Source organism: Sarcophilus harrisii, chromosome 2, assembly GCF_902635505.1.
Source record: "Sarcophilus harrisii chromosome 2, mSarHar1.11, whole genome shotgun sequence".
NCBI classification, from domain to species: domain Eukaryota; kingdom Metazoa; phylum Chordata; class Mammalia; order Dasyuromorphia; family Dasyuridae; genus Sarcophilus; species Sarcophilus harrisii.
In genome coordinates this window covers 271,506,502-271,522,940 of record NC_045427.1, presented here as the reverse complement: position 1 = coordinate 271,522,940, position 16,439 = coordinate 271,506,502, and the positions used below count along the sequence as shown (strand labels likewise).

Genomic DNA, 16,439 nt, shown 5'->3' with positions numbered 1-16,439 from the left:
ATAAGGTGTTTATTAGAGAAGTTTACTGTTAAAAAAAAAAAAATTCCCCAGTTGTGATTACAGGTTCTCTTTCTCCTTTTTCCCTGTCCATTCTCAAAAGTGTTATGCTTTTGATTTTTTCCTGTCCCAAACTGTCCTTCTCTCTTCTCCCTCTTTATTCTCTTCCCTTACTACTTTCCTACATTTATAAGATAGATTTCTACACCCCACTGAATGTATATTTTCTCTCTGACTCAATTCCATTGAGAGTAAAGTATATCTCCTTTCCTCATTTCTCCCTTCAAGTCTCTTTCAGGGCTTTTTTATGTCAGATAATTTATCCCATTTTACCTCTCCCTTTCCCCTTCTCTCAGTGCATTCTGCTTTCTCATCCCTTAATTTTATTTTTTTTAGCTAATCATAACATCATATTCAACTCACACTTCTGCTTTCTATATATGCTCCTTCTAATTGCCCTTATAATGAGAAAGGTTTTAAGGGTTATAGAGATCATTTTCCCATATCTGGATATAAACAACACTAAACATCAAATCGTTTATGATTTTTCTTGCCTGTTTACTTGTTAATGCTTTTCTTGAATCTTATTTTTCAAAGTCACATTTTCTGTTTAGCTCTAATCTTTACATCAGGATTGCATGAAATTCCCGTTTCATTGAATGCCCTTTTTTTTTTCCTTTGAAAGACTTTACTCCATTTATCTGGTTGTAGTCCTAGCTCCTTTGTCTTCCAGAATGTCATATTGCAAGCCCTCCAGTACAAGACAACTTTTAGAAGGTTGGTAAGAAAGGTCTGTTACACCAGAGTGAGAGAGGAGCATAGTCCAATGTAGACTATGCACTTGTAGCCTGGACCCTAGCAAACCAGGAGGGGGCCTCAAGACAGCTGAAATAATGGCAGCTGTGGTAGCTTCCAGACTTCTCAGTTCAAATACAGTAACAGAATCTTTTTCTTTTCTTTTTTTTTTTTTTTTAGTTTCTTGCCCTCATGTTTTTCTTTTCTTTTTTATTATAGCTTTTTATTTACAAGATATATGCATGGATTATTTTTCAGCATTGACGATCGCAAAACCTTTTGTTCCAACTTTTCCCCTTCTTCCCCCACACCCCTTCCCCCAGATGGCAGGTTGACCAATACATGTTAAATATGTTAAAGTATAAGTTAAATACAATATATGTATACATGTCCAAACAGCTATTTTGCTGTACAAAAAGAATCTGACTTTGAAATAGTGTACAATTAACCTGTGAAGGAAATCAAAAATGCAGGTAGACAAAAATAGAGGGATTGGGAATTCTTTGTAGTGGTTCATAGTCATCTCCCAGAGTTCTTTCGCTGGGTGTTGCTAGTTCAGTTCATTACTGCTCTACTGGAACTTTTTTTTTCAATTTGCTCATTTTCCAAACACTTCTTGACTTTTAACTCTGTTAAATGGGACTCTGCTTCCTAAGTAAAGGGGGCACTGTCTCAAACTTAAGGTTTTTTTGTGTAGCTGTTTCAAAGCTAATTCTGGTATGATCTAGGGAAAGGTATGTTTACTATTCTCCTGTACTATGCATTAGTTTGTGAGTAACCACAATTACTCTTTTCAACCCTGAAACCATGACCCAAGACCCTGCTTCTCTGGGGCTGCAAACTTTGCCATGCTCATGCTCCTTCTGGCCCTATGTCCCAGAACGGTGACCAAGTGTAAGCTATGCAACAGAGTCCCCTGGTGCAGGCAGAGGGATCCCTATAAATCTCCTTCTGACCCATTGTTGGATCCCCTTATTGTTTGTGGACTGAGAGGTCTAGAAACCAACACTGCTACCACTGATTCCCATCACCCTAGGTCCATTTTTGTTTTGCTGGGGCCCAGTCTGCTGGCATGGCCACACTGGAATGCGCTCCTCTCTTACCCTGTTGCAACAGACGTTTCCTGCTGGGCTTCTAAATTGTCTTGGACTGGAAAATTGTTTCACGCTGTCTTTTTGTGGGTTTTGCTGCTCTATAATTTGTTGTTATTATTTAAAGATATTTAGATGCGTTTGGGGAAGAGCGCAAGTGAGCTTCTGCCTTTATTCCACTTCTTATTCTTGGCTGTTTCTGAATCCTTAATATTTTTATAGTAGATTTTTATGGTATTTCTATTACATTTATATACCATGATTTGTTCAGCTATCTACCTATCAAGAAATTTTCTTCTCAAAAGACTTTTTACAAATATTTTGATATACATGGGATTATTTTTCAATTTTGATCAATAGGAGTATATGCCCAGGAGTGATGTGTCTGGACAAAAAAAGAATGTCCAGTCTAATTACTCTTCTATTAAAAAACTGTTCAGTTGTTACTTTTCTCATATGATTTGGCATTTTTTCTCTAATGATGGGACTGAATTCACAATCCTACTAATAATGCATTAGTGTATCTGTCTTTGTATATCTCCTGGCATTAGTGAAATGTCCAGTTGTTTAATTTGCATTTCTTTTATAAAATAGATAAACATATTTAAATTCCTTAGGGACCTTACCTGATTAAACCCTGCTAAAAGCTTATGGGCTACAAAGGGCTATCAAACTGTGCATAGCCTTTGATCTAGCATGTCTCTCTTGGGTCTTTATCCCAAAGAGATCATAAAAAATGAAAAAGGACTTACCTGTGCAAAAATGTTTATAGCAGCCTTTTTTGTAGTGGCAAGAAACTGGAAACTGAGTGGATATGGTGTATGAATGAAATGGAATATTATTGTTCAGTAAGAAATGCTCAGCAGGATGATGTCAGCAAAGGTTGGGGACACTTATATGAACTGATGGTAAGTGAAGTGAATAGAACCAAAAGAACATTGTACACAGCAACAACAAGATTATGTGATCAATTCTAATAGACTTAGCTCTTTTTAACAATGAGGTGATTCGGGCCAATTCCTATAGACTTGTGATAGAGAGAGCCATATGCATCTGGAGAGAGAACTGTAGGAACTAAATGTAGAATCACAATGTAGTGATTTCACCATTTTTGTTGTTTGCTTCTTTTTTTTCTCATTTTTTTCCTTTTTGATCTGATTTTTCTTTTGCGGTATGAAAATATGTAACATAAATTTGATTATTTGCTGTTGGAGGAATAAAAATTTGGAATACAAGATTTTGCAGGGGTGAATGTTGAAAAGTATCTTTGCATATATTTTGAAAGTAAAAAGCTATTTTTAAAAACTTGTGGGCCATTATCAAAGCTAGAGATAGAAAAATAGGCTTCATCAGAGAATGTATTTCTAATATTTAATGTGATAAAATTGTGGTGTCATGTTGAGAATTAAAGAATATGTCAAAATTGTGTTGGTTCAGTGCCAAATTGTGCAAAATAAGAAATCAGAACATACTGAATGCTAAAAGGTTTTTTTTTTAAGATCTTAAAATTTGTGGCATTTATTGTGTAAATCAGTAAATACAATTATTTTGCTCTGTCCCAAGTAATTTGTACATACTTATAAAAACAAATAATCTTAAAACTCTTACACAACTTTTTCCTTTTTATTACTTTATAGACCACCTTTGCAATACAGTTGGAAAAGATGCTCTATATTATTCAAGTTGTATGGGAATGTTAAGTTTAATCTCCTGGGAGTAATCTCTAGCAAATAATAGGATAATTTGCATTGACTTAATATTGAGCTGTTTTATTATTTGGTTTCAGATGTGTGCCAGATAATTATCAATATAAAAATTTTACAGAATGTAACCAACATGGTTTTATTGATTTTTTTAAAGTATAATTTTTAAAAATTAATTTCCACTGTTTTTAAAAAGAATTTTCTATTCTAGGTATTACATATTTTATATCTTTTACTTCCACTAGATGGGGTAGATGTTCTGCCTCCAAACCAGTAGTTTCACACTGTACATTTCTAAGCTGATTGTGTTTTGAAAATTTGTTTAATAAATCTAGGCTATGCATATTATGATTGATTTAGAAAAGAATATTTTAAATTTTAAGATGTTAAGAAATAACAGCATTATCAGAAACAGTGATGAACTTGAAATCCAGGTTTTATCAGTCAGTTAATAAGTTCTCTTCCTAGTTCTGTAGAGTATCCTTTTAAAAATAATTTAGTCTTGCTTTCTCTCACTTGATCGGATGAGTTCTAAACTAAGCTGTTCAGACAAATCGGAACCAAGATTCTGATAATTATTCTTTTAGTGTGTTTGGGTAGAAATGCAAATAACTAGAGCTAAATGTCAAGAAAGTTTATATCTTCCAAACAGTTGCAAAAATTTTAGGGACCCAAATCTGACTGTTCCATAAATTTCTATTATAAGAAACAATTTCAAATTGTGTACCTAAACTTTTTAAAATAATATTTATAATTGTTCTTTCTGTAGTTTAGCTTTCTAATAACACTTGTGACATTTATATCAGACCTAGTATTTTTTTAAAAGGTTTAAAAATGCAAATGTACTTTAAGACATGGGAGTTTATGTGTATGTATTATATGTAGGTGTATATGTATATATATACATATAATATGTAATATACATTCATACATACATATATAGTTTGAATTTTCTAAAATTTCCTATTGGTTAAGGAAAAAACCTCAAGGGTATAGCATACAATCTAACTTGTATAATGGTACACAATGTTAAGAGAAGATCTCTATGGTTGGATCTTCCAGAGGCCCACACTTCTTTGGGACTTCTTTGCAATTAAATTAATGGCACTCACTGTAATAGTGAATTTGTTAGGCAAAAATGTAGATGCAGTGAGAATGTCTGCTGCAGGGATGGAGACTCTCCCATCAAATCATCAGTTTTTTAATTTGTGCCTTTTTCACTTTTCCTTGTAAGTCTTTGAAATAAGGAACATAATTTAACCTGGTATAACCAAAGTACATTTGACTTGTGAAAAGGAAATCTTATTTCCTGATTTTACCCTACACATAGTATCTTAATGTTCTCACCAAATCTTACTGTTCTTCACAAGCTAAAAGATTTTACTCTTCTGCATATAGTCTATTCATGTGAAGGTCAATGACAGATGTGTTTTCTGGCTGACTTATTACATTCTAGATGGATTCTCTTATCCCTTTGAATTCTGCATAAATAACTTACATTCAACAAAGTGGCAGCCATTCTTTCTTCAAAATCAGTACCAAAGACAGCTAAAAGGACCTCTATATCACTACAAAGGCAGAATGGAACAGAAGCATTCATGAGCTGAGTTTTGAAAGAGACTAGGGATACTGTGAGGTGCCATGAGGTAGGAGTGCCTTCCCGACTTGGGGACAGCCTTGCAAAGTCACACAGACAGGGGTGGGATATGTGGGAGCAAAGGGGAGAGGGGTGTGTATGGAATGTTGTGTAAGGAAAAACAAGCCATTTACTGTAGTACACAGAATATGTAAAATGAGGGAACAAATTCTCCTACAAAAGCAGGTTGGAGCCACACTGAAGGGCTTTAAATACCAAATAGATTGCATTTGATCCTAGAGGTAAGAGGGAGCTACCAGTTTCCTGTAAGGACTCTACTGAAGCTTGAGTACATATGTATTTTGAAAACCTTATCTTTTAGCATAAAAAGAAGGTATGAGAGTTATATAAATTATACTTTAACATCTTGCATTCGGAATTCTGAAACTAGGGGGAATGAATGTGTGGGTCAGATGAGTAAAATTTCAACTTATCAATCTTTTTGTCATATCTATATAGCTAATAATATGGTTACTACAAATAATGAACTGAGCTAAAAAAAAGTTACTTCTGTTCAAAATCTTTTCTAGTAATTAAAAGAGGTTTATGAAGTAAACATTTTTATATTTCATGTGAAATATTATGAATCTTAGAAAAGTTCTAAAAACTTTTATTTTATTTTTGTCTTTCACGAAAATTGTGTGTGTGTGTGTGTGTTTTTCCCCCCAGATAGATGTGAGGTAGACTAAAGTTAACCCAATTTACTTTTTTTAAGTTTTTACTCTCTCATTCCCTGTTCAATCAACTCTAATGGTTCCCTCTTGTTTCCAGGTTAAATCTTCAGGTTTTTGAAGTACTGTAATAACCTATGCTGTTACTATTTTTCCAGTCTTCCTTTACTGGACTGTATTCTCCACTCCTATCACACATACACACACACACATGCATATTTTCATCAGTCCAGCAACACTAGCTTCTTTGCTCTTCCTCTCACATGACACTCTTCTTTCCATATTCCAAGTGTTTCACTAGTTGTTCCCCTGGAACTCTTCCTTTGTGCCTCCTCTCCCTTCAGATTGATCTATCTTTTTTCTGTTATGTGCATTTTCCCCTTTTTTCCTCCCCTGAGAGATATTTATTATAATTAAGAATATTTTCCAAAAAAAGAGAAACAGAAAAAGAAAAATTGGTAAAAATCAATATAAAAAAAGAACCCAATCATCACCAAATAGGAATAGTTTTGGTTCTATGCCTTTAGTTTCCTTCTCTCGTTTTCTGTTTTCTAGAACTATATAAAAAATAGTGGAGGCAGGGTTTCTTTGCTTTACTCCTAAATATAATTTGGGTGGAGGGAGGAGATAAAAAGAATTATCAGAACCTGCTATGTACCAGAATATGCTGCCAAAAGCAAGAGCACAGACGAAATAAAGGATTAACTTTAAAAATATAAAGTAGCCAAACTTAACAACACCAAAAAGCTTAGAAAATACAGTTTCAGAAAAGGAGAACCAGATTCAAAGGAATTACAAAAGAAAAAAGCAAGGGTCTTTCACCCTAATTCTATTTAAAGAACACTTAATATAATTTTTAACCTATTGAGAAACTTTCAGAAATCTAGATTTTCAGTATCGGGGAGAATCTTACAATCTTACAGGCATCCAGGAAGGATCTGGTCTTGAAGACTTGAAAGAATGACTGTATTTAAAATGATATCTCCAGTAAGAAGTAAAACTCTTTTAAGAAATAATACTTCATTTGTTGAGAAGTATTAATGTGAAATACTTAATTAGCAAATAGTTGGTTATTTACAACATTTCCATTATTAAAACAAGGACTATGATGTTTTAGTATAGACAGGTTAGGGGATATTGTTTCACAAAATCAAGGAGTGAAAGTAGAAAATTCTATACAAAGATGGAGGAAGGGAGAGAAAAGGTGTCAGTGGATTTCATCTTATCTGAACAGGTCAAAGAAAGGAAGAATATGCACATACACATATATAATCCCTAAGGTCCATAGTTCTGTTTTCGTGAAGAATTAAGATTATGTTAGAGAAGACTAAAAATAAATGATAGATTTTTAATATTGCCTTTCAAAAGACTGATTTAGAAGGTATGTCAAAAAATTCTTTGCAAATAGAAATTATACCAAAAGCACTCAGGTTAGATGTGAAAAAATACTCATATGAAATTAACATGTTTTTTTAAATAGTTGAAAGGGTTGGAGATTTAGAATTTCCTTTCACTGAGAACTGATAAGGGCAGATTTGGCAGCATTTCTGAAGGAAAAGGTAGTCTTAATATAAGTGGAAAGATAGTCTAACAATGTCAGATAGCCTAGCTTTGATTGGCTAGTTTTGTGATCAATTCACTTAATCTCTTAAGTCTCAGTTTTCTTATCTATAAAATGGGGATAGTAATGCTTTCATTATCTACCTCAAAGTGTTGTTAGGAGGAACACATTTCATAAAGTATTTATTAATGATATTTATATCAGTGTTGTCAGACTCAAATAGAAACATTATTCTGTACATAAGGATGTTCATGAGCTACATATTGACTTAGAAAACTATATATTAATATTGTTATTTTGTAATTTTTTTTTTAAATTGCCCAGTTACATATTAATTTTGCTCAAACACTGAATAGTGCTGTGTGTTTGATACCTCTAGTCTAAATGATCTCCAGTTTCATCTTTTAATTCATCTTGACAAGTATTAAGAACTGTTCTTCAGCTTTGCTATGTGTTCATCACACAAAAATGGAACATGTTTGTGCTGAAGCCCTACAATTTAATGATTTTTTTATTTCCCTTCCAACTGCTTGCTTCTCTGATTATGTTCCCTTTTATGATTAGAATTTTATTAATTGAATGAAAGTTTGTTCATTAAAAGCATGTTTTCCATCTGTTTTCAGTAAGTGTCTGTACTTAAAGCATTGAAAGTTTTCCAGAGGCTATCCCAGTTATCTTATACTCTGCTGTACATTTCTAAACATTTTCTTCTGCCAGTAATAATAATATTAGGAAGCATTTATGTGGCACTTTCAAGATCTTTCATTTTGTCCTTACAATCACCCTACAAGATTGGTGATAAATCTCAGAAAAAAATTTAATCCATAGTATATCTTCTTGGAGGGGATTTTAACAAGTTATATTCTTTCTCTTTTCTGAATTGAGTAATGTTGGGAGTTTGGCAAATGGTAAATAATAACAATAACAAAAAACTGAAAAAAGCTAAAATTATCCAGCCTTCTTAGTCCTTCTTAATGTAATTTGTTTGTACCTAATGAACTGCCAACCTTTATTTAGTGACACCAGTGCTTTGGTGCACTGATGCCCACAGTCTACTACAAGCCTGGAAAATTTGAGTCATAATATGAAAGGATTTTAGGTATTTCATCCTGTTAAAAACATTTCTGTTAGTGTATAAAGTGTGTGAAGTTTCTGTTTTCCAGTATTTGGGATGATGTACAAAATGTTCCCAATTCTTTAATTTCAATATTAAATATTACCTTTTCTGCCTTAATATGCAAATGACAAGTGACAATTTGCTCTTTATTTTGTATCTTAGGTATCTAATATGTTTAGTCCTTTTAAAAATAATTTTTCTTAAAGGCTTATACTTACTACATAGTTTGGAAGTTTTCATGTAATCTAAATCAGAAAAGATACATCCTTGATTTTTTTTTTAAAGGATTTATTTGAAATGAGCCATGTCACTATATTTTTTTATTTTTACATTTGAAACAGCATTTATTTTTATCAAGCACTTGGTATTTTATTATAAACTACTTAATTGAACTTTTAGAAATTTTAGTTTGTTTTATCCAAATAGTAATCTTATTAAAGGATGCAACCTCTAATCTTTGGAACATAAGATGGGGGGAGGGAGGATTATAAATTTAGTTTTACTAACCTATAATAGAAAGGTAGCATTTCCTTCAGTAAGAAATGTAGATAAAAGAAATTATTCTGTGCTTTGCCTTGGTTAGTATCCTTTTGGAGTATTATGTCCTGATCTGAGGACCATGGTTAGGAAGGTAAGTGGAAGCATGTTCAGAAAGAAGGGCAATAAGGATGATAATGGTCCTTAAGTCCATTCATATGAAGGCCTGTTAATTGGGAATGTTTAGCATGAAGAATAAAAGACTTAAGGGAGGGATAGAGTTCCCTTGTGGTATTTGAAACATGTAAAAGGAGTTGAACTTGCTCGTTGGTGGCCCAGAGTATTGAATTAAGGGCAATGGCTAGAAGTTGCAGAGAAGCTGATTTTGGCTTGAATAGTAAGGGAAAAAATTTCCTAATTATTAGAGCAGTATTCTCATTAGATATCTTTAAGCAAAGGCTGCTTCATAAATTACTGTGGTGTATTTTTTCAGTAGGAAATAAATCTAAAATGCTGTGATATTTATACAAATCATTGACATGTGGACACCCTCTAGTGAAAGTGAATGTATGCTCCTTAAGGGTAAAGACTGTTTTTGTATTTGTATCTCTATCTTGTAATACAGTACCTTGAACATTACAGGCCCTCGGTATCAGTAAATTGAACAATAATGAAAAATATATTCCACAAATTGTAGTTTTAGTCATAAAGTCCTATTCTGTTTCTGCCTCAGGCTATTCTTTCCATTTTAGGTATATTTTCTCAACCAACCCAGCTTAAAAAAAAAAAAAAAGTAATTATAATTTAGAACTCTTAACAATAAAAAATCTCATTAATTTGAATGGCAAATATCACTTATAAAGCCTACTCTTTTCCCTGCTAACAAGAATTAAATCCTCTCTTCACTGGAATTGATAAAAACAGGAAAAAACTTTCTCAAACTTTTGATTTTAGGAATGACTATACATAGACGCAGACATAATAATCAAGAGATTATGAGCATTCTTCAAGCACATTCTATGAGAAAGGCACAAAACAAGAAAATCTGATCATTGGGATCTCTTCAAGAAAAGCGTATTGCAAAAATGTTACATAGTTACACAGTACTGATGTGTGACATCATCATAGATTTATGGAATATGATCTGGGCATATCAGCATAATTTGGACATATTGTCCTTTTCCTCTTTTTGCTGAGACTTTTGTATCCATTTATTATGCACTGCATCTGTTGATAGTACAGCATAATAATTGCTCATATTAATTAATTCTGAATAATCAAGAAAAAAGTTATCAGATTTATTATCATTAAGATAGAGAAATAGGAAATAATGTGTTAAGAACACAGATCAAATTGGATTTGAAAAAAAAAGTTGAGCATTCTGCAGGTAAAATATAACCAATATAGATCAATACCTTCAACGGTGCTAGGTAACCGAGAATGTTATTGTATTATATGGAAAATGATAATATATTTTATGGTTTGCATGTTCAGATAACAGTTTTTCAAATCAAGTTTACAATTTTGCAGGATTTTCACCTAAATCGAGTTAATCTGGAAGAATCTTCAGCGGTAGAAAATTCTCCAGCTGGTGCTAGACCAAAGAGAAAAAACAAGAAGTCATATGATTTAACTGCAGTTGATAAGTTTTGGCAAAAACATAAAGGCAGGTAAGTAAAACAAATAATGAGATAACAAAGGTGATAGATGCTTTGATGAATCATCCTTTAAAAATTTTTGAAAAGATCCTGATGTTACAAAGTTGAAAAGAATAATGAGATTTTTTTTCTTTATAGTTTCATTTTTCTTTGTTCCCAATCTCTAGTCTTTTGATCTCATTTCTGTAAGATCATTATCATCACATTAAATATAGATGTGTTACCATCTTATTCTAAAATCTCTTAAATTTGGAAACTAACCCCTCCAAGAATATATATTGAAAAATGCTGCTTTCCCAGTGCCATCTTTTCCTCACCTACAGATTTATACCTGAATTGAACCTTGCACATCTACCTTCCTCATCTTATGAACCTGTGGTCCAGAGCAATTAAATGACTAACCCAAAGTCACACAGATGCTAAGTATTAGAATTGAGATTTTATACCAAAACTTGTCACTTTTATTAGCAGTTCTTCAAACTGCAAGGCCTGGGATCAAGCCATTTAAAAAGTGGTAAGAAGAGTAAATAAGAGAGGGCTTGAAACTTGACAGTAATTCCGTAGGGGGTGATTAAAGGGGGAGCGTATATGTATATTAGGTTAAGAGTACACCTTGAAATTCAGGCTGGAAATTGAAGATACATATATTTAGAACTGAAAGCAATTTTAAGCATCATCTAGTTGGACCTAACCACCTTACTTTACAAATTAAGGAGACTAACTCCCAAAGTCATTCAGATTATAAATAGCAAAACTGGGGTTTGAACCTTGATCTTGTTCAAATTCAATTCTATTTCCATTCTTTTTTAAGGAACAAAAAAAGTTATTCTTTTAGTGGAAAAAAAAAGTTGTTTTTTTTTTCTTTCACTTTGGAAACTACTGTTTAATAATAATATCAGAAACATAATTTGCTTTGGGATGTGGGATCTCTTAGCAATTCTTAAGTTATATATTATGTATGCATTTGGTTTTCCTATTTTTGTGCCTCTGATTTGATTTACATTTATGTGAGAGGAGAAACACAGTTTTCTGCACTACCTTTCCCTCTTGAATATTTTCTCTGTTCTTATATGATATGGTAGAATGAAATATATTATATTTTCTAAATGTTTTATTATACATAAATTTTCCTCAACTTCTAACTTCAATTAGAATGATGTTAAATCTGTGATATGCTTGAACAGTTAAGCTCTTTATCAGTTTCATTTTTAAAATCAAATTATTTCAAAATATTTTAATACATTTTCTTCCCTATAAACGAGAAAGATATAGCTTGTAATTTAAGAGAATCAAATTTTACTAGGGAAGTAATTTACATAATTTTACATTTCATAATTCAGATAAATTTTGATAGTGTTGTGCTATAGTCCCCATATGTAACCTAGATTTTCTTAGGAATGGGATCTCTTATGCTTTTCTGTTTTTCTAGTACACCATTAAATTAGAGTTGCTTATGTAGAACAAAGCTTCTTAAACTGTGGCTCACCACCCCAGTTAGGGTCACATAATTGAATGTATAGGGGTAGTAAATATTTTGGCAGTAGTAAAAAAGTATCAAATATTTTATCAAGTTTTAATTCTTTATGTAAAAATATAAACAAGCACATCCATTTCATTTGTATGCAAATTTACTCTTTAATAAATGATAAAATTATATGTATAACAAAGAATTGTTTTAATATAAATTTCTTTATGGTTTATTATGAGTAATGTTCAATTTCTATGTCTATTTTATAGTTATATACCTGGGGCTGTGTAAAAATGAGTTGGGAGTAGAAAAAGTTTAAGGAGCTTTGATGTACAAGGTAGCAGATGGGAGACAAATTTCATCTTTAGAGAAAAATTGATACATATCAATAACATCTAAGGGTATTAAGAATGTATGGTTGTAAAAGGTTTCTTTTTTTCTGAGTAATTTTAACATTGCTTTTAGACTCATAATTTAATTGCTCAAAATTTTTGACACTGTGTGTCATATTGATGAGAATGCCAGGTGTAAAATTTCATAAGTTCTTTTTTACATATAATGTTTCTTATACTCCTGAAGGAGCTCTTTCAACAGATTTGTCTTATCCTATCATCTACTATTTTTCTTGCATTTTGTTTCTTTTTTTAATTTTTTGCTTTCTTAGCATATTAAGTCAAAAGAAAATGTAATGTTTAACAAAAAGTAATAAAAATATAAATTTTAATCTGTATTGAAATAGTATGATTACTATGATTAGCTTAACATAATCATGTTATTTGCAAATAATCTCTTATATTTGATATATTTGAATATTTAAATAACATATTTATATACAAATAAATTTGAAAAATAATATAACCTACTCGATATAAAAATAATACATTATATATAAAGTAATACATTAGTTTGCCGTCTTAGTAAATTAAATAGGAATAAAGACATTAGTAATGTTTTATTTCACTAGTTTATCATGTGTAATATTGTTTTAGTCCTTTCCCAGAAGTTGCAGAATCTGTTCAACAAGAATTAGAATCCTACAGAGCCCAGGAAGATGAAGTAAAGCGGCTTAAAAGCATTATGGTAAGTTTATATGAGAATACTTAAAAGGCTTCTAACAAAAGAAATGTTTTTTATATGTTTACATGAGCTCTTTCAGAGTGACCACAGTAAATGATCATCTCCTATGACTTGGTTTAGGCAAGTCATTTCACTTTGCTTGGCATCATTTTTGATTTTAGTTAAAAAAAAACAAAACAAAACCCTAGTAATTCTAATATTGCTTACCCCACACTATAAATGTAGGTAAGAAAACACGTTGTAAATTTTAAGGATTATAATCAAAAGTAATCTTTTGTTATTATATGTCTATTTAGATAACTTTTGTTATCTATCATTTTGTTTCTCAGAAGTAGAATAGATATCTTATCCTTTAGTATTGTTCCAAATTGGTTTGATTAATAAGATTTTTCCAAATGGAAGATATCAAATTGTTCAGTGAAAATAAGACCTTACTTCACTTGGACAATATATTATAAATTATAATTATCATAAATTGTGCTATAGGATGATTTTTTTTCTTGGAGAAATAGCTTGACAGCAGTCATTAAAATTAATAACAATAATAATAGCTTTAAGACTAGTTATAATAATATAATGCTTTAAGGTTTACAGAATACTTTATGCAAATATTTTATTTAATCCTCACAGCAACCCTAAGAGGTAGGTGCTTTTATTATCATCATTTTACAGATGAGGAAACTGAGGCAGACATTGATTAAGTGACTTGCCCAGGGTCACACAGCTAATAAGTGTCTGAGGCTGGATTTGAACTCAGGTCTTCCTGATTCCAGGTAGAGCACTCTATCCACTACAAAACATAGCATTTATTGGAGGGTGGGGGTTTGGGGCCAAATCTACTATTTTGAGGGATCTATTACATAAATTATCTTAGAAATTGAGTATGTAGTTGTTGGGATTTGTTGGTTAATATTATGGTTTTGTATCCTTTTATAGGGATTAGAAGGAGAAGATGAAGGAGCTATAAGTATGCTTTCTGACAATACAGCTAAGCTAACATCAGCTGTTAGGTAAGTAGGTGACAAATTCTATATTCATTTAATTCAATTTGAAAAAAAGTTACAATAATGAATGGATAGTAGTATTTCCAATTATAGTAAATCTTTGATGATAAAAATGGATGTTATGCCAGAGGAATATAAGAACTAGCAGGCTCTACTAGCAGATGAATGTAGTGGAACTGTAGTATATGTAGTAAATGAACTGCAATGGAAACAGTGTGAGATGACATTTGAAGTCCATTATATCACTGAATGTATGCAGTTCTATGACATGATATGTTTTAAGTGTCAGGATAACTTCTGAGAAGACAGTTACCAGACTAGCTGCCAGATGATTAGTCTTTTGGTTCATAACAGCATTCAAGAACATGTTTTAAGATGTAGAAGGGCTTCAGTCTAGAGCAGTGAAGGCATACCACATAGACAACGCTCTTAAACATAATATAAAAACAAGTGGCAGTTATACAATGACATTAACATTTACAAATGGGTTTATATAAATTATATTACAATCTTCAAAAGAGAACTATGAGACAGTCAGTATGTATTAAGTACTCTTAAATCATCAGAATTGATTTTTTAAAAATCTTAACAGTATTTATTTTTCCAAATACATGCAAAGATAGTCCTCAATATTCATCTTTGCAAAATCTTGTGTTCCAAATTTTTCTCTCTCCTCCCTCAAGATAGCAAGCCAAAATAGGTTAAACATGTACAGGAATTGAAATTTTCTAAAAATTTAATTTGATAAGTATAACAATGAACTTTTAAAAAATAAGATAGAAATACCATTAATTAATTTGGTAGAAATAAAAGATGAAAATAAAATTAATATACTTAAAAAGAAAATAGAAGAAATCATTAACAGGAGAGTAAATTAGTAAAAACTCAGTCATATTTCGGCAAAACTGATGAATGAAATGGATGAATTGTAAAAATATACTTAGACTAACAGAACAAGAAGTAGGGAATTTTAAAAATCCAGTCTCAGAAAAAGAAATTGAATAATCCACAAAAGAAACTTGAAAGAAAAATTCTTTAAGCTTGTATTTCACAAATTACTCATTCATATTAAATTGCCTACAAAAGTAGACAGCTTGAGTGTCATACAAAAACTCCTTCATTGAGAAAAATATAGTACTGATGAAGAGAACTAAAATCAGGAAATTATAGACTAATCTTTCCAATTAAAATTAATTTCAAAAATATTCCATCAGGTATAGAAACCATAGCAACATTTTTAAGATTATCATTACTGTCAAGTTGTATTTATTCAAACAATGAAAATTGACTCTGTATTAGGAAAACTTTAAATAGGATATTATATTAATAGCAAAAAATGAAATAGTATATTAATAGAAATACAAAAAGCTTTTGACTAACTATAACACCATTTTTATTTTAAAAACAATAGCATAGCAATAAACAAACCTTAATATTGTAAATGATGTCTTTTTAATATTAAGAACTAGCATCATATATAATGAAGAAATCATAAATGCCTTTCTTTACCTTTACAATCTAGGATAATTGAAGGATTTCCGTTGTTATAAGTATTATTTGATGGAATTCTAAAAATTCTAAGTATTGAAGTAAAACAAGATAAATTAAGGTAAACAGAGATGAGAAAGAAACACATCTGTGTTTTTTTAAGATGATTGTTTATAGAGAACTAAAAAAAACTAAAAACAAAAAAACAATTTCAGGAGCATAGCAAACTTTAAACTAAACCCACAGAAATCATTTGTTTCTTCATATATTCCAATAAAACCTGGTAGGAAAACATAAAAAAAAAAAATAGTCCATTAAGAATGATTATTGACTTTATAAAAGTATCTGGAAGTCTGCATACCAAGATACACATAGAAATTACGTAAATAAAATTGAAAGTCACTCTATACAGATATAAAAAAAGACTTAAGTAATTAGAGAAATGAATTGGTCCTACCTGGGCCAAGCTAATAAAATGTTGATAGTAGCTAAATTAATTTACAATTCTCATGCCATATTGATCAGATTACTAGAGGGTTACTTTGTAGAACTAGACAAAAAGAAGGAAAGATGTTAACAAATATTAATTAAGCACACAAAATAATAACAACATTTATCTTAATAAGAATCTCAAAGGAAAAAATAAAGAGTCAAGAATCTCAAGGAAAATAAAGGGAAAAAAGAGTAGAAGAAAAA

At 31.1% G+C, this 16,439-nt stretch overlaps 1 protein-coding gene across 2 annotated transcripts in view; it reads left to right on the top strand.

Annotated features, from left to right (window-relative positions):
- Positions 1-16,439, top strand: part of SCFD1 (sec1 family domain containing 1) — a 113,237-nt gene that overhangs the window by 40,233 nt on the left and 56,565 nt on the right. For both annotated transcript variants that reach the window (XM_003756117.4, XM_012546904.3), the window contains 3 exons: positions 10,579-10,718; positions 13,164-13,254; positions 14,188-14,261. In XM_003756117.4, the coding sequence (XP_003756165.1) occupies positions 10,579-10,718; positions 13,164-13,254; positions 14,188-14,261 (305 nt within the window). The remainder of the gene's footprint in view (positions 1-10,578; positions 10,719-13,163; positions 13,255-14,187; positions 14,262-16,439) is intronic.